The sequence below is a fragment of the Lithobates pipiens genome, unplaced genomic scaffold (assembly GCF_037356315.1).
Source record: "Lithobates pipiens isolate NorthernLeopardFrog02 unplaced genomic scaffold, aLitPip1_a1.2 Scaffold_3, whole genome shotgun sequence".
Lineage (NCBI taxonomy): Eukaryota > Metazoa > Chordata > Amphibia > Anura > Ranidae > Lithobates > Lithobates pipiens.
The window spans coordinates 224,823,561-224,846,835 of NW_027507790.1; the positions used below are offsets into that span (position 1 = coordinate 224,823,561).

At 40.8% G+C, this 23,275-nt stretch overlaps 1 protein-coding gene across 2 annotated transcripts in view; it reads right to left on the reverse strand.

The window, feature by feature from the left end:
• EGFLAM (EGF like, fibronectin type III and laminin G domains) overlaps positions 1-23,275 on the reverse strand; it is a 249,508-nt gene that overhangs the window by 165,142 nt on the left and 61,091 nt on the right. For both annotated transcript variants that reach the window (XM_077462829.1, XM_077462831.1), the window contains exon 2: positions 7,458-7,567. In XM_077462829.1, the coding sequence (XP_077318955.1) occupies positions 7,458-7,567 (110 nt within the window). The remainder of the gene's footprint in view (positions 1-7,457; positions 7,568-23,275) is intronic.

Genomic DNA, 23,275 nt, shown 5'->3' on the forward strand with positions numbered 1-23,275 from the left:
TATTCATGTGTTAGAATGGCCCAGGCAAAGACCAGACCTGAATCCAATTGAGAATCTGTGGCAAGACTTGAAAATTGCTGTTCACAGACGCTCTCCATCCAATGTGACAGAGCTTGAGCTATTTTGCAAAGAAGAATGGGCAAAAATGTCACTCTCTAGATGTACAAAGCTGGTAGAGACATCACCAAAACGACTTGAAGCTGTAATTGCAGTGAAAGATGGTTCTACAAAGTATTGACTCCGAGGGGCTGAATACAAATGCACGCCAGACTTTTCAGATATTTATTTGTAAAAAGTTTAGAAAACCATTGATTATTTTCCTTCTACTTCACAATTATGTGCCACTTTGTGTTGATCTATCACATAAAATGCCAATATGTTTTTGATTGTAACATGACAAAATGTGGAAAATTTCAAGGGGTATGAATACTTTTTCAAGGCACTGTATGTACAGAGAGCAGGGTTCAGGAGAGCTCTACGTATAGTGTGCAAAGTGTAGTAATGTACTACGTACAGAGTGCAGAGTTCTGGAGAGCTCTACATATAGTGTGCAGAGTTTAGTACTGTACTATGTATAGAGGGGAAGGTTTAGGCATACACTGCGTACAGACTGAAGACTGCAGAGTTCTTGCGTGTGCCATGTACAGAGTGCAGAGTTCAGGAGTGCATATTTCACTGGCAACTTTACAATGAAAAATTACACCCCTTTTCCCCCCAAATCATCCCACTCCCCCAGTACAGAGCTCTCCCCCTAAATCCAGTACAGAGATCTCTATGAGAGTGCCAGACGTGGCTTACGAGGAGTCACAGTTATGGAAAATCACAATTGTCAGGGAGGGGGCGTGGAGGCAAAGAAACAGCACCTGCGATCGAAGCATCAAATAACAGTGCTATAGGTACATTTGTGTAGGGCACAAATAAAAGTATTTCATAATTCCAATGCTGAAGCATTGGAAATAATGAATGGATAACGAGATCTTCTATATGATATGTTAATTTATACATTTAACAAAGGTTATTTTTTATATAGTCCAGCAGCAGGTGGTCGGCAGGCTCTTCATGCTGGTGTGCCGGCTGACCGGGGACTCCCTATGGGATCGAGTGGAGGGGGTCTTTTAGAGGACTTTAGATTCAGGAGACATCGCACCATACAATGTGATTGGTAACTATATAGAAAAATGCTTATTACTACGTTATTTTATTTTGTGGTTATGTTTATGAATTTCAATATATGCAAATATTTTTACAGCGTATTAATCCTTTGAAGATGACCCAGCAGGGTCGAAACACGTTAACATTTTTAGTGCTTGAATATTATGCAAATTATGTTTAGTCTCACTTGTGTTGTTGCTTTTATATCTCCGGTATCACAGCTCATATTTTAACCATCATTGGTCATTTTTTAATTTTTTGTCATCAATTAAAAATTATAAGCAATCTGAAATGACATGTAGTATTTTTTCCATCCATTCGCTGCTAAAAAAAACCCCACATGGGGACAGCTCCTTTTTTGACATTTATCGGGGTGCGCAGCAATTTTCTTTTCTCTTACAGTGTCTTCCCTTCTATGATAGAGGAACCTAAACTTCCACTGAAGCAGGGGCATTTTACTTCCACCAACACCAGGGAACTTACTACTCCAACTGACACCAGGGAATTCATTATTCCCACTGACTTCAGGGTGTTTATTATTCCCGCTGCTGCTGGAACATTTTAACACCCACTGACCACTGATGTAGGAGCGTTTAGTAATTCTACTAATCACTGATACTCAGAATTTTTATTAGTCCCACCAATGGCCAAACATTTATCTATCCAAACATCATTCCAACTGACCACTGAGGCAGGGCCATATTTTATTCCAGCTGAAAGAGGGGCAATTATTCTCATTGAACACTCATGCAAGGGCATATTTTTTACTCCCAGAGATGCTGGGGCATTATTAAATCTCACTCAAGCCAGGGCAGGGAGATTTAATCACTTCAGTTCCAGAAGGTTTACCCCTCTTTATAACAAGGCCATTTTTTGTGATGCGGCACTGCGCTACTTTAACTGACAACTGTGCGATCGCCAAAAAAAATAAATCTATGTCCTTTTTCCCCAAAAATAGAACTTTCTTTTGGTGGTATTTGATCACCTCTGCAATTTTTTTTTTTTTTTTTTTTTTGCGTTATAAACAAAAAAATACTGACAATTTTGAGAAAAAAACTATATTTTTTACTTCTGCTATAAAACACATCCAATAAAAAAATATGTAAAAAATTCTAAATTTTCACCACTATGTATTCTGCTACATATTTTTGTATATAATCCCAAAAAATGTATATAGATTGGTTTGTGCAAATGATATAGCATCTACAAACTATGGGATATATTCAGGTCTTTTTTTTTCAGCCGGTGTCCTGACAGAAAGCCACTACCCATCAGAATATGTAACGGAAGTGACGTTCCATCACAACCATCTTGGTACACCCGCACTCTTCCGCAGTAAGCCTACAGTCTGAAGTCACCAAGCAGACATCTTTTTACACCCACTGAAGTCTTGCATTTCACAGTTCATATTACCAGTAAACTGAGCTTATATAGTCAAATACAGTATTTGGAAATCCATGTGACTGTTGAGTGAAGTTGAGTCAAGTCTTTTATTCAAAATTCTAAATCGGGGAGTTGACTAGGAAGGGTGGGTTCCTGCACCTATTCTCTGAGAAAAAAAAAGTCCTGGATATATTTATGAAATTTTCTTTTTTTTTCTTCTAGTAATGGCGGTGATCAGAAACTTATAGGGGGACTACAACATTACAGTGGACAAATCGGAAGCAAAGTGCCACTTTTTTGGGTACCACTGACACTAATTCTGTGATCAGTGCTGTAATGACACTGGCAGGGAAGGGGTTAACAGCAGGGGCGATCAAAGGGTTTAAATGTGTTCCTAGGTAGTGCTTGCCAACACTGGTGGATGTGCTTTTACTGTGGGAAGACAGAGATCCGTGTTCCTCCTTAGCAACAGGATCCTTGTTTACATAGGCAGATCGCTGTTCTGCCTCTCTCGGGAACGATCGGTGGGTCCTCGGCGTACATCGAGTCCCCGGACCCGCTGATTGGCTCCCACTGTGTCCAATGACAGTGGGAGTTGGTTGCCAGCTCCCCAGACCCAGAAGTGCAAAATCACATACCTGTACCTGATTTTGCACAGGGGAGTCACCTTGCTGCCGTATATGTACTGTATACGGTCGGCAAGCGGTTAATAAACTCACTGACTATCGATACCATGAATTCTATTACTCCAAATGACCTCTGATGCAGGGGCATTTTTTTTATTTATTTTTTGTTCCTACTGGACACATTCTGGTCCAAAAACAGGCTGACAAACTGTGCATTGTCCCTTTTTTTAAAAGTATGAGGACCCCTTAGTTAGTATAACACAATTTTACACTTCCCTGCTAAAAGCTTGTTTAGGCTTTATACACTCAGGTTTTTATAAGAGCAATGTGTACAGCATGCTTTTACAAGACATTTATAAAGCTTTCAGCCGGCTTCCAGCAGCTTTCTTTAGAAACACTTGAAGCACTACTTGAGCCTCGTTGAAGGCCCAATAGCAGCATGTTTAAATTGAGAGTCACAATTCCCATTAAGGTCCCTGTTCAACATCCACAAACTGAAGCTAAGGAATTTTAAAGGCTTCCAGAAAGCTTTGTAACTGCTTTTGTAAAAGCTTTCTCTACACACTGCTCTTCATGAGCACAGGTCATTGATGCCTAAATGTCCAACTTAAAGTGATTGTAAAGTTTTTTTTTTTTTTTTTTTTTTTAAATAACAAACATATCATACTTACCTCCAATGTGAAGCTCATTTTCGAGTGGTCCCCGATCACTTTCTTCTGGGATCCACTGGTGGCACTCGCGGGCTACTCCTCGCATCAGATAACCCCGTAAGAGAAGCGCTCTCCCAAGGGGGTTACCTCCCGAGTCCAGCATTTGCGCCCACGGACACGAATGCCGCACTTGGCCCGCCCCCCCTGGTGCCCACATCATTGCATCTGATTGACAGCAGTGGGAGCCAATGGCTGTGCTGCTATCAATCTATACAATCAAGAGCCGGGACCCTGTGGAGAGAGGGACATCGCATTTCCACCGAAGAGATGAAGGGACTCAGGTAAGTAAAATGGGGGGGGGCTGGGGGGCCGGTGACTGCCAGGTGTTTTTTCATAGGATGCATTAGGGTGAAAAAACACAAGGGTTTACAACCCCTTTAAATTTAGCATGCATCAGTTAACCTAAACCCAATGGAACTCACTCTTAGTTTAAATAAGCTAAATACTTTCCAGGTGCATAAATAGAAAAGTATTCTGTCAAACAGCAAGGCAATTCTAGTGTCAGACAGACCATACCTTCCCCAAACCTCCCACTGTGCAACTGCTGGTAGGGGTCAGGATTTTCTACTCAGGCTGTGGCTGCTTTAGCCCGGGTTCACACTGCCCACAAATTCAAAGTTGGACCCCAGAGCAACTTTGGCATGACTTGCATGCGACTTTTTTAACAGAAGTCAATACAAGTCGTACCAAAAGTAGTGCAGGAACCTTTTTCTAAGTCAGAGCGATTGTTGCATCAGTGTGAACCAGGGCTTAGAAAGAAAACAAATTTCTAGAGATTGAATATCTTTTCTTTTGATGTACCTGGAATGCATTTAGCTGTTTTACATGGAAAGTTAAAGTATAACTAAAGGCAAAACTTATTTTTTTAAGTTTTGGATAGAGTGGAGAGGGATTAGAACACATGTCAGTTTTTTTTTTATTGCTGTCTACCAATTTGTAGATAATAGAGGGGAAATCTTCCAATGGGGACACTAATTTTGGTGGCCTGGGCGTCCCCAATGAATTCCCTTAATTTGCAGGGACTTTCTCTCACTTCCTGTTTGGCTATGAGGCAGGAAGTCAAGGGAAATCTCAGAAATGGGACAGAGATGGTAAAAAATAAACTGACGGGGTTATAACCCTTTCTTGCTCTATCCGAAAAGGGAAAAAAACTGAAAATTGTTTCATACTTACCTTCATTTTCATTTCCCGATGCATATCCATTGCAGCATACTAGTGATAATCTCCTCCTTTGGCTCCTCCCTTAGGACAGTGAATATTAGAAAAGAAAAGGTTAAGCACTCCCCCATCATTCACCATAATGTAGAGTACCAAGGGAGGGTACATATGCTGCCATAAATACGTACCAGGAAAGGAAAATGACGGTAAGTATGAAACAATTTTCAGTTTTCTTGGTGCATCCATGGCAGCATACTAGTGATAAATAACTAGCTGAAACAGGTGCCTAAATTTAGACACAACCCAGAGGTCTCTGCATCAGGGCTGCTAGATTTAGTAGAAGAGTTGTAGGCTGGCACCAACCTGGATCTCCTGGGAAGCCCCTGAGTCAAAAAGGACTAATGCCACGTACACACGACCGAACTTTCAGAAAAGGTCCGACGGTCTTCCTGACGGAGTTCCAACCAAACGGACTTGCCCACACACGAACAGACCAAAGTCCATTCCTTTTGAACGTGATGACGTACGACGGGACTAGAAAAGTAAGTTCAATAGCCAGTAGCCAATAGCTGCCCTTGCGTAGTATTTGATCCGTCGAACCAGCATACGGACAAACGATTTTCCCGATAAGAATTTCTTTTCACCAAAGTGACCTTTGCCCTCAAAACTGAATCTTATGCCAACTTTGCTTGGTGCAAGCCGTCCATGGCTTCAACCATCACTTCAATTTATTGAGACGCTCTAGAGGGAACCCTTCCTTCGTTTTTTTCCATTCTTCTTCAATGAGGCCCTCAACCCCCATCCATTAGAGGGAAGGACAAACGTTTCCTTAAAAAAGGGACAATAACTTTTAACCTTTTTTTTTTTAAATATTTTTAAAGTGGCTTTTTTGACCTCATTCCAGCCAATAGTTTCAATGTAGGGTTGAACATTCCTTTGTCTGTTAATCTTTTAGAGGTTCGCTCTAACATAGGGAGGCCATAATCCCTCATGGATCGGCCAGGAGCTCCTGGCTCTGCTTTCTCCCCCTGACTATGTTGAGGTATTTGCTGAGCGGGTAGAGAGATCATCAATTTAGAAAAGGAATCCTTGATAACCTTCTTCAACAAATATGTCACCTGTTGACCTTTCCGATTCCCTGTCGGCGGCAGACCAAACTCTCAGACATAGGGGCAGTACCGCAAGCCCAATATTTCTGGGTCTCCTATGGCTTGGAGAGTGGGATGAACAGTGGATGGCTCTCTGCCCCCCATTTGATTGGGGCCTGGATGACTGACTGCGGTGGTCTGGGCTGACCTTGATGGATTCATGCAGATGCCTTTTTTACCAAAGGTCCTTACTTAATAATATAGTGGGGGTCTTAATCAGGTGGTGATTGACTCCAGACCTTAAGGCCAGGGAGAGCAGCTGAAAAAAAAGATGGTGATAAGCAACTAAAGAAAAAGGAGACAGCTATTCCACTCTTTTTTTTGTTTTTTGTCACATACATAATTGATATATATATATATATATATATTGTAGCAGAGCGTCCCAGAGAGAGCCAGGAAAAGTCCTGTTCAGGGTTTATACCTCTCCCAGGCTCCTCTCTTACACGTTCAGAAATCTGTGATCCATGATCCAGTTTGGATCTTGGTCCTCCTCCCCAGGCTAATTTAATCTCACTTGAGCAGACAGCCTTTGCTCTCTGCTTGGGACATTCACACAAAGTTTGTTTGTGAAGAGAGTAAGGTTGGTAAAACTTGTTACGCAGTTCTTTGTAGAGACTGACAAGCAGTAGGCTTGTTCAGCCTGGTAGTGAGGGCCTGCAGACTGTATAGCTAGAGCCGTGACACGGCTAGGTTTTGTGTTTTGTTACTTTGCCCTTTATTTTGTTTTCTGGAGCACTGTACAGCACCTGTATATGGACTTGTATATACCAAAAATTAACACAGCACTGTTTGTCACTTATCGGATTTGGGTATCTGTGCCTGAGAAACTGCTCATCCCAGGGAGCTTTATACCTGCTACCTGTCCCCCAGGTTACAATATATATATATATATATATATATATATATATATATATATATATATATATATATATCTTTTTTTCTGGGGGACCGCACCGGAACTGTTGCGTTCCAGCACCTATTTCAGGCATTCTGTCGGTAAAATACTAGTCTGTATAGCCTGCGCCCTGCCTACCGTGGATCCCAGAGTGATCTGTACTCCGCGGCTCTGCCCTGCCCCTCAGTGCTGTGTGGGAGATCGGTTTGGCGCAGTGTGTCAGATATGGATAGTGGTGGTAAGTAGCCTTCATTTTTAAATAAATGTATTATTTTTTTGCTGGACATTTAGGCATGTTTTTCACACAGCTTATATAAAGAATAAACAAAAAGTGTGTGATCCTTCCTGCCATGTAAAATATACCATTAGTAATTTGATTACTTACAGTATAGCCATTGATGGTGCTTGCATGTTGTCGGGGCATTCTCCATTGTACACCGAATGCTGTGCAGTTTATGGCTTCAAGATTGATGTCCAGTGGGGGTCCCAGTCGTTCTATTAATTAAAAGAAAGAATTAAGAATTAGACAGTATTGCAATATTCTTGATGTATACGTTTTAATTTCTCTTCTATTCAAAGCACATTTGTAATAAACAAGCACATGAGATTATGGCGGTACCCAAAAAAAAAATATTCATGAGTAATAAAAATGTATAGCATTTATTTCATTGTCTCAGAACATGTTTGTGTTAGAAGACATTAAAAAGTAAGAAATCACAGGCCTTAGCACATGAATATCACATCAAATGATTCCTTCCATCTAGCCACCTTAAATATGGATTACTCTCAGTCCTGTATGAACAACTCAATATATTTTCTCCTGGTAGAAGTTGGAACTTCTCTACCTTGTCTGTAAACTAGGGCTGCAATGATTAATCAATAAAAATCGAGTAAAATAGGTGCTGGAACGTCAGAGCTTCTTGCCGGAACTGAGGGCTCACTCTCAGGGCCGTCTTTAATATTGATTGGACCCTGGGCAAAAATTTTCTTGGGGCCCCCCTCCCCCCATGCAATTTCACTCTCCACCTTCTCTGCAGCTCGACTTAAAATCAGTTTACTGTATCAGATAAGGCAGTGATTGCGATTGGTTGCCAGAGGTTACAGCATATCATTACTGCTTACTGACTGGTTGCTAGAGGTTACAGCACTCCTTAAGGCTCACTGATTAGTTGCTAGAGGTTGTAGCACATTTCTGCTTGTTGATTGGCTGCTAGAGATTGCTGTACAGTAATACTGCTCACTGGTTGCTATAGGTTACATCACTTCTTCTCCTAACTGCAGGGGGGGCATGATATATCTATGAATGCTGCCTTTATTTACATTTCAATGCAGTTGGCCTCAGCTATTTACATATGCATGTCACTGCTATTTACATATGAATGCCAGTATTTACATGTAAATTCAGGTCTGCAGGTGAGTCATCTGTACACAACAATAGGGCAGAGCTGGGCAGCATTAGTAGCAGCACAGGACTAAAACTTCAAGGGACAAGGAAATGTAAACTGGGATAGTTGGCAAGTATGAGGCAGCTGCTTTGGGCCCCACAACAATGACAGGGCCCAGGGCAGCTGCCCCTTTTGCCCTGCCTTAAAGACGGCCCTGCTCACTCTGAAGAAACAAGCAATCAAAGACTGCCGGTCGCTCGGGTCTCAAAGCTCTGTAAACAGAGAGCTGGTGACTGTAAGTCACAGCTCTCTGCTCTGCCACCCCTCACTCACTGGAGTGCTGAGCTTTGGAAGGGGCGGCAGCGATCCAGCTCAGGCTCTCAGCGACTCACTGAGAGGCTGAGCCGGGTGTCGGTCGGGGGATGTGGGCGGATCCCGACTCGTGATCTTGCCTGAGCCTGGACCGACTCTGTGACATCAGCCGACACCAGGCTTAAGCCTGCTGTCTGCTGAAAACGAGTCACAGGAGTACAGAACTGCACTCCTGTGATCTACAGGAGAAGTACAGCCAAACTAGCAGTTATGGACATTTTAAAAAATGTGGCCACTGCTTCTACATCCTTGGTGCCCAACCTGTGGCCCTTTGGTTTATGATATGCATCCCCCGGACCTCAGCAATCCCTAGTAGGCATATTGATTTGGGTAATAGCACTGATCTCTACTAGCCTTATGTAGCATGTTTCCAGTTTCATGTTGTCGTCTGTAGAATATCCCCAGTCCAAAATGTAACATCTCCACACTCTTTGACCCTCATTAGGTCTGCAGCTTCTGATTGTCCTCTCAAGCGTTACATAAACTGAACATTATGTGTGTCCCTTTGGTGATGTCGGGGCTGCATATGAGGCCCCCTTTAACTTATACATTGCCAACCACTGAGATCTGTAGTTTCTGATCCTTTAATTTGTTCCCTATTTACAAATACTTTATTTCTCTCATTCCCCTGTTGTAAGGGGAAGGGGAGGGATCAGCACTGTAAACAATAGCATGTGTGACCAATCACAGCAATCACCTGGTACCCAGCCCCTTGGACCATCTCGGTAAAGTGTCTTGGCCCCCCACCCTCTCCCAACATAGACATTAATGGGATCCACCACAAAGTCTGCAAACTATGAACTTTGCTCATTGTTCCAGAAAATGTTTGTGACCCAAGCAGAAGATTTACTCATCCCTGTGTGAGAGCAATTTTGAGCCCCCCCCCCCCCCCGATTTAGCCTTTGCCCAATCACAAAGATAGATTAGCTAGATAGACAGTGAACATGTTCCTACAGTATGAATGAAATGATGAGGTGCTTGCTGACACCATTGGAACAATGTTGAAGCATCATAAAGAATGCCTCCTACATCCCCTCTGCCCTACAAGTGAGCAGCGTCCAGAGGCAATCCCAGTACCCATCCAACCAACTTCTAGTATAAATGGGTCCTCAAGCACAGTCTATACAAGCCCTAAACTGAAGTGGAACAAAGGCTTACAAAAATGGTGAAGGAAGTTGGGACTCCTCCAAGTTACAACAAAAAAACAAGGGATCTAAGCGTTCTTTCCATCAAATGGATCTTTTTAAATTCTTTTAAAATTTTGCTGTAGTCAAAGAAGGATTTGTAAGGAAAACCTGCTCTGTTCTCTACAAATGTTCACACACAATTTTGGAAACTTTCTCTTCAGATGAGGCAGATGTGTTCAGAGAGGCAGAACGAAGGTATCTGCAGTTTTATCTTCTGTCATGTATTCTTAGCATCTGTTCAGATAGGTGGACACTGATCTAAAGGAAAAAATGCTTTAAAATCTGCCATGCATTCTGCAGAACTTGGAGAACTCGGAAGCACTCAATAAAGTGAAAGTGCGCCTCGGTTATCAACGTTTCTGAAACAAAAAATGTCTGTGTTGCCCAAGGAAAAAGCAGTCAAGTTCAAACCAGCGCTGCAAAAATGAGAGTTGTAAGTGTGAATCGGATGTGAAGTAATACAAGCAAGCAGTTTTTATTTCAAGTATTTATAGAAATTAAAACAGAAGTTTTCTTTTCTTTTCTTTCTTTTTTTTTTTTAAACACTTTAAAAATTCAATCATGCCTGCTTGCAAAACTAAGGGCTATATTTATAAAACATTCTTTATAGGGCTACTTGTGCGCTGCTATGCGTGACAATTACTGCAAAGTTAGCAATTAGAATCACTAGAGAGTGCTGCCAATGAAGAAAAAAGTGAAGACAACAGGTAGCAAAAACGAAAAACAAGGAAGAACAGCTGCAACCATTGATTGGTGAACTCCAACACTCCATAAAGTAATGATAAAAGAAAAAATAGTGCGCTTATTCAAACACTCATCTCTAAATTTAAAACAAGATATGTGAATAACATGTAGAAATAAAAATACAGTGCCTTGAAAAAGTATTCATACACCTTGACATTTTCCACATTTTGTCATGTTACATCCAAAAACATAAATGTATTTTATTTTATTGGGATTTTATGTGATAGACCAACACAAAGTGGCACATTATTGTGAAGTGGAAGGAAAATGACAAATGGTTTTCAACATTGTTTACAAATAAATATGTAAAAAGTGTGGTGTGCATTTGTATGTAGCCCCCTTTAGTCTGATACCCCTAACTAAAATCTAGCATCATGAAGGCCAAGGAACACACCAGACAGGTCAGGAATAAAGTTGTGGAGAAGTTTAAAGAGGAAGTAAACCCTGATGGATTTACTTCCTCTTTATTTCCCTGCAAAGGTAAAGCATAATAGGCTATTATACATCGCGTAGTAGCCCATTATGTGTCACTTACCTGACACAGGAGTCAGCGATGTCACCGCTGTCTCCTCTTCCATGGAGCGTCCATCTTCTTTCCGGGTATTGTGGCTCCGGCGCTCTGATTGGCCGGAGCCGCGATGACGTCACTCCCACGCATGCCCAGGGAGCCGCCACTAATGGCATATTGCCATTAGCAGCGGCATGCTCAATGCGCCTGCGCACCGCTGTCTACGGCGCATGCGCCGTAGACAACTGTGCCTGTCTTTTAACTCCTAATATCTCCTAAACCGTTTAGTAGATATTTCTTGGACCTACAGGTAATCCTCAATCTAGGCTTACCTTTAGGTCAAAGTGGTCTGTAAGAGTTTACAACCACTTTAACAACCACTTTAAAAAAGAGTTAGGTTATAAAGAAATATGCCAAGCTTTGGCCATCTTACAGAGCACTGTTCAATCCATCATCGGAAAATGGAAAGAGTATGGTGCAACTACAAACTACCGAGACATGACCATCCACCTAAACTGACAAGGAGAGCATTAATCAGAGAAGCAGCCAAGAGGTCCATGGGAACTCTGGAGGAGCTGCAGAGATTCACAGTTCAGGTGGACAAATTTGTCCACAGGACAACTATTAGTCGTGCACTCCACAAATCTGGCCTTTATGGAAGAGTGGCAAAAAGAAAGCCATTGTTGAAAGAAAGCCAAGCTATGCTTGTGAATAGATTAACTTCTGTTTCATCAGCTCCATCTATTGGTCAAAATTTTCTCATTGAGGTACAGTCGAGCCCTGGAATTCATGGCAGTTGCGTTCTTTGAGCACCCACGAATTGTGAAAATCCTTAAATTTTGGATGTGGTAAAAAAATGCCTATAAATGGTTCACACAGGGGCGGCTTTAAAGTCAACCGACTCCCGTCTGACTCTGAAGCCGCCCTGTACAGCGCTACTTTAGCATGGCTTGCAAAACGACTTCTGTATAGAAGTCAATGCAAGCCACTCTGAAGTCACCCACAAGTAGTACAGGAACCTTTTTCTAAGTCGGAGCGACTTGAGTCGCTCCTATTAGAACGGTTCCATTGTACTGCATGGAGTGCGACTTGTCAGGCTGTCACCCTGATGTGGGAATGCTAGGCTGATCCGTATTTAGATGAGCGCTCCAGTTTTTCTGGAGGATGTGAATGCTCAATGTTAATCTATAGGTATGCAGATTTGAAAAGGCGTGCATCCGTTTACATCTGACCACCTCCAACAAAAAAAAGGGTTGTGTCCTTTTCCATTTTTTCAGACCAAAACATGACGGATTAAAGGTAAAAGGTTTAAAGGTAAAAGCATGTAAACATTTACATCCACTTGCCCATAGACCCCGGATTAGTCTGTTACATCATGGACGGAAAAAATAAATGGGCCACAAAAATGACAGGCGTTTTGTTTTGCTCTGAATCAGCAGGTAATCTGTTCATGAATGGCAGTTGTCTGAAAGTACCTTAAAAGACACAGGTGCAACACATCTTTTAGCACAAAGCATGTAGGCAAAGCACACAACCCTGCCACACCCCCAATTACGCCAACCATGAAGAACTGATTAAACCAATGGATAGTTTTTTCACCACTATTTATCCTTTATATTGGCTCTTTAAAATAAAAAATAGTTTAGAGGCATTTAGAGGTTAGATGAGAGGTATAGTAGTATCACACATTTGGTATTTAACCGCTTCGCCTATCGACCACAATATAGATATATACTGTATATATACACTATATTGTAAAAAGTATTGGGGCGCCTGTCTTTACACACACATGAGCAATGGCATCCCAGTCTTAGTCTGTAGGGTTCCATATTGCGTTGGCCCACGCTTTGCAGCTATACCAGCTTCAGCCCTTCTGGGAAGGCTGTCCACAAAGTTTAAGAGTGTGTCTATGGGAATGTTTGACAGTAGTCTGAGCTTCCTTGCTTATACAGCAAAGTAACCTTGATAGACCAATGTTGGACGAGAAGGCCTGGCTCACAGTCTCCACTCTAATTCATCCCAAAGGTGTTCAATTGGGATGAGTTCAGGACACTGCAGGCCAGACAAGTTTCTCCACCCCAAACTCGCTCATCCGTGTCTTTATGGACCTTGTCCTTGTTGTGCACCAGTGTGCCGTCATGTTGGAACAGGAAGGGGCCACCCCCAAACTGTTCCCAAAAAGTTGAGAGCATAAAATTGTCCAAAATGTCTTGGTATGCTGACGCTTCCAGTGAGTTTCCTTCGCTGGAACTAAGGCGCCAAGCCCAACCCCTGAAAAACAACCCTACACCATAATCCCTCCTCCACCAAATGATTTGGACCAGTGCACAAAGCAAGGTCCATAAAGACATGGATGAGCGAGTTTGGGGTAAGGGAACTTGACTGGCCTGCACAGAGTCCTGACCTCAACCCGATAGAACACCTTTGGGATGAATTTGAGCGGAGAGTGTGAGCCAACCTTCTTGTCCAACATCAGTGCCTGTCCTCACAAAGTACTTGTGGAAGAATGGTCAAACATTCATATAGACACACTCCTAAACCTTATGGACAGCCTTCTCAGAAGAGTTGAAGCTGTTATAGCTGCAAAGGGTGGGCCAACACAATATTGAAACCTACAGACTAAGACTGGGATGCCATTAAAGTTCATGTGTGTGTATAGGCAGGCGTCCTAATACTTTTTACAATATAGTGTATATATATATATATATATATATATATATATATATATATATATATATATATATATATATATATATATATATATATATATTGTGGCCGGTAGGGAAGCAGTTAAATACCTAATACTTTTTACAATGTAATATCATGTCATCTGTGTTTTTCCGGAGGTCAGATTTAATTTCGTGACTTTTCTCCTTTTTTTTTTGTTTTCAATCATTTTTAACATTTGCTTTGCAGAAAGACAATGTAGACTTTTGGAACAAATGTTTCGCATCCACTGAACACTGCTGAAGATACTAATTTGGATTTATTTTTTGATTTTAAAAAAAGCATATTTTTAAACACCAGCAGCTCAGCTTTGGCATATTTTCACAATGATATTACAAAAACTAAATTATTCCTTTGTGTAATTAACTTTTTTAAATGTACTGTTCTAATAATGAGCCATACACAGAACGTCTTTAATGGAATTATTTATGAACACGAATCCCAGAATTCTGCAGACTCTGCAGGAAATCGCCGAGTGGTAATGAGAGAAAAACAATATTCAATGGTATATGTACACTTTGTTATGTTGAGCTTTGCATCTTGAAATAGTCATTATCTTAAGAAGTCATTATCAGTCAAATCAGCAAAAGATCTGAAATAGAACTTCATATGCTTTGTATACATCAGCTGTATCTGCAAAATATCTTGTAATTGTTCCATTCTTTAATACTTTCAATATTTCAGTGGAATATAAGGAAAATTGCAACATATATTGAATTATAAGGGATTAAGTTAAAAAAAAAAAAGTGATCATATGGGTCAGAAAATGTTGGCAATTTCCCATGACATTGGTGTATGTGTGTTGTTTTGCTTTAAAGATCAAGACGCGTCACCTTAACCAGTTGTAATGTCACATCTAACCAAAGCATAGGTGATCGGGCACTATATCTGGCTCTGTGTTCATCCCCTATAGCAGCCCTCTTTCTCATAAGACAAGCAGACCTACCGGTCCTCGGTTGCCCCCAGGTCTTATGCACAATGCTATAGTGCCTGGCTACCATGCTGGGGCAGGCACAAGTTAATCTCAGCAAACATGTACTTATTGTTGGCAGCCAGGCACAGTGATCCAATGGCAGTCAGGGTTCAAGGCAGGGTGACATTCAGAGAATAGTCAGGGTCAAATCCATGGTAAAAAAGGCAGGCATTGTTCAGAGAGTAGTCCAAAGACCAATCCAAGGTTGTAACTAGGAAATCCAAACTAGCTGTCAGGGCCTGGACTTGAAGCTGGGACCTCTGCTGTGTGTGGCAAAGACTCGCTGAGCTACCTGAGATGCTGGACAGCACCCTGTCCGATCCACTGGACAACCCTGCCTTGTGCTTTAACTTCTGCTGAACCTTGAACTCTTTGCTCCTCCCATGAACTTCCTGATTTAAGCCATGTCTCTGCACTTAATGTTTGCCAGATTACTGTGCTCTCTTCAGCCAGTATCTCGCTCTTGTCTTCCCTGCTGCTGTCCATATTTTGCTACCACTTGTAATCGACCCTTGGCTTGATCCTCGACCATGCTTCTGCCTGATCCTGACCTACAACTACTCGTTATCAATCTTTGGCTTGTTTACTGATTATGCTTCTGTTTGATCCTAACCTGCTATTCCACTGCAGGACCTTGGCTTGCTCACCTCTTGGTTAGTACTTAGACTCTGCACCTCAGGTGAGCCTGCGTCATGTACCAGGGTGACTGCCTGTGTACCTATATTGCTGGTCGGTGGTAGTCTCGCAACTACTATAGCAACTGGTCTTTCAGTCTGATCTCTGATCGTGATGGCAGGGATTGGGCAAAGGTAAAGGCCAAGGCATGGGAAAAAGGCAGGTAAACAGGGAGCTTGAAATGCATGTTGCAAACACTATCACAAGCATGACACTAAGGGCTTTGCAGCCTTAAAACAGGTTTGGATTCCATCCAGAATCTGTGTCCACAAAAAAATCCCCTACAGTTTACAGACAGGGAGCAGCTGCCGTGGACACTGGACTCACTACATATGCCCAAAAAAAACATACTTAAATACACAGGACGCGTCCTTCTGCCCCAGATCATGACACTCCCACCACCATGCTTGACTGTAGGCAGGACGCTCTTGTCTTTGTACCTGCTTGTCACCACACACAATTGACACCATCTGAACCAAATAAGTTTATCTTGGTCTCATCAGACCACAGGACATGGTTCCAGTAATCCATGTCCTTAGTCTGCTTGTCTTCAGCAAACTGTTTGCAGGCTTTCTTGTGCATCATCTTTAGAAGAGGCTTACTTCTGGGACAACAGCCATGCAAACCAATTTGATGCAGTGTGCGGCGTATGGTCTGAGCACTGACAGGCTGACCACCACCCCTTCAACCTCTGCAGCAATGCTGGCAGCACTCATACATCTATTTCCCAAAGACAACCTCTGGATATGACGCTGAGTACGTGCACTCAACTTCTTTGGTTGACCATGACAAGGCCTGTTCTGAGTTGAACCTGTCCTGTTAAACCACTGTATGGTCTTGGCCACCATGCTGCAGCTCAGATTCAGGGTCCTGGCAATCTTCTTATAGTTTAGGCTATCTTTATGTAGAGCAAAATTTTTTCACATCATCAAAGAGTTCTTTACCATGAGGTGCCACGTTGAACTTTTAGTGACCAGTATGAGAGAGTGAGAGCGATAACACCAAATTTAACACACCTGCTCCCCAATCACACCTGAGACCTTGTAACACTAACGAGTCACATGGCACCGGGAAGGGAAAAAGGGTAATTGTGCCCTATTTGGACATTTTCACTTAGGGGTGTACTCACTTTTGTTGCCGGCAGTTTAGACATTAATGGCTGTGTGTTGAGTTATTTTGACAGGTAGCAAATTTACACTTATACAAGCTGTACACTCACTACTTTACATTGTAGCAAAGTGTAATTTCTTCATTGTTGTCACATGAAAAGATATAATAAAATATTTACAAAAATGTGAGGGGTGTACTCACTTTTGTGAGCTACCGTATCTACATATTTCTATGTATTCACATGCACTGTATGACATAGTTGTTCATTTTTAAATATGTTAAGTCACAGTTGGTAGCACATAGTGTATATTGATACAGATATTTTTAGGGTTGGCGCAGTTATCTTTTATAACTACATCCAATATTGTCCCACACTATTTAGTGGGGAACTGTAGGATTTTACAGCATTTTTGTAACCTTAGAGGTGTCAGCCCTGCCCAGATTTCTTTTGATAAACTACTCTGACTCACCTCTTATTCAATTGTCCACTACATAAACATTAATAATTCTGTAGTCCAAAGATAACAACTAGAGGGTTAATCCGACTTCTTAAAATAACACAGGAAGTACGCACAGGACACAGGACAGTTCTAAATCGTTGACAGGATCAACAGATATATATTTTTTGTACATATCAAACAGAAATAACAAAACACTTAAAATGATATATTTAACAAACCAAAGGGGAAAAAAAGAAGTGCACAAGATCACAAGATCTTGTTGTCTTTAGCACAGGCTCAGTCTCCAGGATAGCATTAATGGTTCACTGGTTAACATTACTTATTGTGTGGAGTTGCCCTTTAAATAGATATAACTAGCCTATCCGTCATGTAGTGTGCCCTTTACATCAGAGTATCTGTCTCTGGATCACTGTTCATGGGTCTTTTCTTCACATGGGAAAGGTTACAATCAAAGGTTTCACCTTTAAAATACTACCTTTATAGAGAGCAGTCATGTTTTTAAAGTTAAATGGAATTTCATAATATATGATTGGAGAAGATACATACCCCTAGGTGAAAAAGTTAAAAGTTTTATAGAAATTATTTCTGCCCTGGTTAGACTTTCTTTAAAAAAATAAAAATAAAAAAATAAAAGCTTAAGGTTCCTATCACACACGAGGACCAAAATTTGTCCATTTTTTATCCATCCATTGGCAGATGAAAAATGGACATCAATGCATCTCGATGGAAAAATGGATGTAAATGGATGATCATCCATTTAGATCAGTTTACATTCACTTCTGTCAACATCCGTTTTTTTGGAACAGGTCAATGCTCTGTTTCTTCTGTTAAAAAAAATGGATTGGATGAAAAAACGCTGTACACGGTCCGTTTTTGCATGAAAAAATGGCTCCAGGACTCTAGTGTTTAAGGACTCTATCTGGGGATGGAAAAAATGGATGGAAAATGAATGACAAAATGATGTAAACTTCACCTGTTTTGTCTTTGAAAAAACGTGACTGAACTGATGAAACGAACGGTCTGTATGAAAGGGACCTTAATATCTTCAAGGGAGAGTTCTTTTTAAACTTTAAATTAAGTGTTAATTTTAATTTAATAGTTATTAAAAACTGAATTAAAATTTAAATAATTACACTTTTAACATGCCCTAACTTTTTTAAATAAATCTAGGTACATCAAGGAAGTTTGAAAATATAACAGCAATTCCACCATTTCAAGGGAGGATTATTTTAAAACTTTAAATTAAGTGTTAATTTAAATTTAATTGTTATTAAAACTGAATTTAAATGTAAACAATTACACTTTTAACATGCTCTAACTTTTTTTAAATATATCTAGGCACATCAAGGAAGTTTGAAAATATAACAGCATGCCACCATTTAGAGGGAGGATTTTTTAAAACTTTAAATTAAGTGTTAATTTAAATGTAATTGCTATTAAAACTGAATTTAAATTTAAACAATTACACTTTTAACGTGCCCTAACTTTTTAAAATATATCTAGGCACATCAAGGAAGTTTGAAAATATAACAGCATTCCACCATTTTCTATTATTCTCCTGTCTCCTTGAAAATCTACTAGGATCAACCATTCTGCCAGTTACAGATATCCTAACTGATGGTAAAAAATGCAAAAACATGTCTGCTAGAGTCTTATATTGCTGAAGTAGTTAAAGCTATAGTCTAGGCCAGGTGTCTCCGAACTATGGCCCTCCAGTTGTTCAGGAACTACAATTCCCATCATGCCTAGACATGTCTGTGAATGTCAGAGTTTTACAATGCTTAATGGGGCATGTAGTTCTGCAACAGCGGGATGGCCGTAGTTTGGAGATCTCTGGTCTAGGCAAATAAATAAATGCAGCTCTGTATTCATTATAACATCATTAAATGCAAGCAGTGTAAGTAACTCAATTAGACTTTTTGTATCAACCTCTTACAATATTATGTACAACAGAGTTCAGACTGGTAGAGGGAGACCTATCTCATTCAGCCAATAAGTCATGTTGCTGTGCTCATGTGCTCCATTGCTCATCAGTGTGCTGCCTCTCCCTTGACTGTCCAGTCAATGGGGGAAGGACAAGACCTGTAAGTGTTATCTAACTGCCGAAGAGGAAAATCATGTCTTCTTTGCTGTGTGACAGAGCTGTGTAAAAAATCGGATTTGTATGAGCGGAAAAACAATACCTTTGACAGGTAACATAGCTCTATATATATATTCCATCTGTGTAGGTACCCATTTTCTCTTGAATTCGTCTTTAAAAGCCCTGCACAGACGAAGCATAGGATCATTGTAAGCACTGATTTATGTTTATATACTAGAGAATGTTGGTACCAAGTCCACTAACACCCAAGATATAGTACCATCTGTAGCCCCCACCCTGACTGTATTGTCCCAACGCTACACATTTCCCTACACTCTCTATACTATATTGCTTTTACTATCTTTAAGCGGGAATCCTACGTTTTCAAATGATAACGCTTAAAAAATTAGGACTTAGAACTTCCATTCTCAACCAGAGTTCCTCCAGGGGTTCCTAGAACTATGGCTGACTGTCCTCCAATCAGTGCACATCCTAGGGCCAACATCACTTGGCAAAATCAGTGGCATGCCAACAATGATCTTTTTAGATGATTGTAAATATGGCATTCTTTTTACTGACCATCAATGTTATGGGGCACTTGTACACTGAACACTCATTTAAATTTTGTGATTATAGCGGAAAATATTTTTTTCTTAATTTAGGCAGTTTTAGTGTTAAAAATGATCTACCATAAATGTCAAATTGTCTCAATATGTCATTTTTTTATTGCTTTCTTTATTTTTCTATCTATAGCATACTTATATTGATAACTTACCACAAGCTCTAGATTTATTATTTAGCAGAGGTTCCTTGGGAAGTGAAAATCATTTTAAGGGTTCCTCTAGGGTAAAAAGGCTAAGAAAGACTGTCTTAGAATGTATAGTGGGTCTTCTTTCTATGATTCCTGGTTCAATTAAATTGACTGGAAAATCCCCATAATCCCTACAATACGTGAGTGGGTGGCAGAATTGAACTATATCATGCGGATGGAGGAACTTATAGCGGTAGATAATGAAAATTATTCTAAGTTTAAGGATAAAAGGACCCCATGATTGGAGCTTTCCATTTTCCCTCCCGCTGCTTTCTTTCTTGAGTAAATAAAAAATTGGCTATTTTTGTTTTATATTTCTAATACCGTGTTCGTCGAACCTCCCTTTCCCCAGAAAAGTAAGAGCTAGAGGAAATCTTCCAATGGGGACACTTGTTCTGGTGACTTGGGGGTCCGCAAGGAATTTCCTTAATTTGGTAGAGAATTCCACTGACTTCCTGTTTGGCTATGGCACAGGAAGCGAATGGAAATCTCTGCAATGGGACCTAGATGGCAAAAAAATTTCACAGGGGTTAAAATTCTTCTTTGCTCTATCCAAAATGAAAACATTTTTTTGCCTATAGTTCTATTTTAACCTTTTTACATCACTGCGAAGAATGCTCCTTACAATTTGTGATCATTTGGAAAAATCCTCCCTTACAGATAGCTAAAAAGATGATTGTTGTCAGTGGTTACTTATCTGTGTGGCAAAAATTTCTCAGTGCTCAAGGAACTCCTAGCGTCCTCTGGAGAAACCCTAGGGTTCCACTAAACCCAGGCTGAGAAAGGCTAGTTTCAGTGAAAATAAATTTAACAGGACATGTGCCTACATAGCAAAGCCCGAATTAAAGTTTGTCAGTAAACTAGAGCTATCGCCAGTTATACTGCCTTTTTTAGTTTTAGGACTACCTACAAAGTTTAGGGTAGAAAAGGAAAAAACAGTAAGGCATTGCTGATTGCTTGAAGAACCCCTAGCACCCTCTGGAGAAACCCTAGGGTTCCGCAAAAGCCTGGTTGAGAAAAAATGGTTTAGGTGAAAACTAATTTGGCAGCACATGTACCTACATAGAAAGCCAAATTAAAGTTTGCCAATAAACTAGAGCCGACGGCTGGTTAGACTACTTTACCTTGTTTAAGTACTGTGTAGTCAAAACATAGAGAAAGAGACATTGCTCTTTACTTACTTCTCTCCTTCTACTGAGATGCTGAAGTTGTGGTGCACTGTTACCCTCCGGCCAGCAGGGGGAGAGCTAACGTCAAGTGAGCCAATAGACTTTACTATAGAGTGCCTAGAACCCTGGAAAGTGTAGTCCAAGATGACAGCCCAATAGACTCTAGGAAGCAGGAGGTGCCAAGAGGGTGGTTTTATTAAATTGCTCAGGACAGCCAACTCTCTTGGTGCCACAGGAGCCCATGTAGACACAGCAGTGAGGTACTTGTCTACCAGCAGAAATATGGGCCAGCCAGACACAAGCCCAAGGTCAAGAGTGGGGAAATCAGAGTTTCAACAGCCCTGTCAGCACTGCTACCTATTCACAGTTGCCACCAAGACACCAGAGCATTCATCTTATTCTCTACTTTAGATTACCTTTCCATTTCCTGGAAGTCGGTGAGAGGGCCTCTGGCCCACCTTTAAACTGCTAACCAAAACCAAGTCAATGAGATAAGGATATTAATGCACCGCTTTTGTACTTCACATTCACCAAACCTTTACCCCACCCTTAACAACTCTGAGCTGCAGTTATACCGGACTGTCACCTTATCTGAGCTACATTTGCAGCACCTCACATTAGAACTGTACAGCACCTCCTACACCCCCCTGCATCCAGGTTTAAAAGGCTACCATCAAGTGAGCCAATGCTTCTTAAAGGACACCAAGGATAGAAGAACAACCAACAGAAGAACAACCTTAAGGACTGCCCTTTCCATAAACCACCCTGCACATACCCCCCCTCCATTATTTAAACACGGAGTGCCTACCCAGTCAGTTTAAGCCTAGCATAACCACCATTAGTGCACACAGGCAGTATACAGGCAGTCCCCGGGTTACAAACATCCGACCTACAAATGACTCCTACTTACAAACGGAGGGAGACAACAGGAAGTGAGAGGAAATCTACCCCTAGGACAGGAAATTCACTCCTGTAAGAGTTGTCATGGGAAAAAAGTGTCTCCACTGAAGCTTTGTTAGCAATCCTTGTTTCCACAACAACCTACATTTTTCAAAATTTCAAAACAGGGGCACAAACAGCAAAACAAATGATACGGGGGTGTTAACCCTTCCCTATGTTATCCAAAAATTTAAAAAATTTTTTTTGGCTGGAGCTACACTTATATATCTACATGTTCCGTCTTACAAACAAATTCAACTTAAGAACAAACCCACAGTCCCTATCTTGTTTGTAACCCGGGGACTGCCTGTAGTTCCTACAGTTTGGTAGACGAGATCCTATTATTCCTTACTGTTGCACTTCAGGCAGTGTTGTTACCGTTTATGCTGACATTAGATGCCATTGTATGCTTAGTCCTCACTGGTAATCACTTTATATGCTAGTTAATGTAATCACAATTGTCAGCTTATTTTATATTTGCCTTGTTACCAATCATATCAGTAGATAATATAATAAATTTACCTTTACAATCTGATTTTGGGCTTGTTTTCCTTAATAGAACATTACAGTTGTGTGCTAAGTAATACTTATAAAAAGTTTCTGTGATATTGTACGTATTGTACATTTAAGGACACAGGTTAACCTGGATGGACTGATGGTCTTTATATAATAAATATGTAAACAGGTGTGTCAGAGTAGTTGAGGTTCTTTAAAAGGTTGCAGCAAAGAACGAGAGGACCTGTCCTATTTAGGGGCTTCAACTAGGGTAGCCCTACAACTACATACCAAATTTAATGTAGAAAAGATAATAAGCAATAGTATTGTTGTTTTGATGTACTCTGAAGGTTTGAATTATTTCTTATAACAGCAGACTTCTGTATTTTGAGCACAGCACTTTCTCCTAACTTCTGTGTAGCACCCGGTACCAATAGGTAGGTGCTAGTAAGGGATTTTTTATTAGGGACACTGTCAGCACAGGTAAATTTAGGCAGGCCTATGCTTTGAGCTAGGCTTGTCTGTTTTGATCTGGGGGCTGGGAGTGGTGAGTGTAGCAGTGGGTGT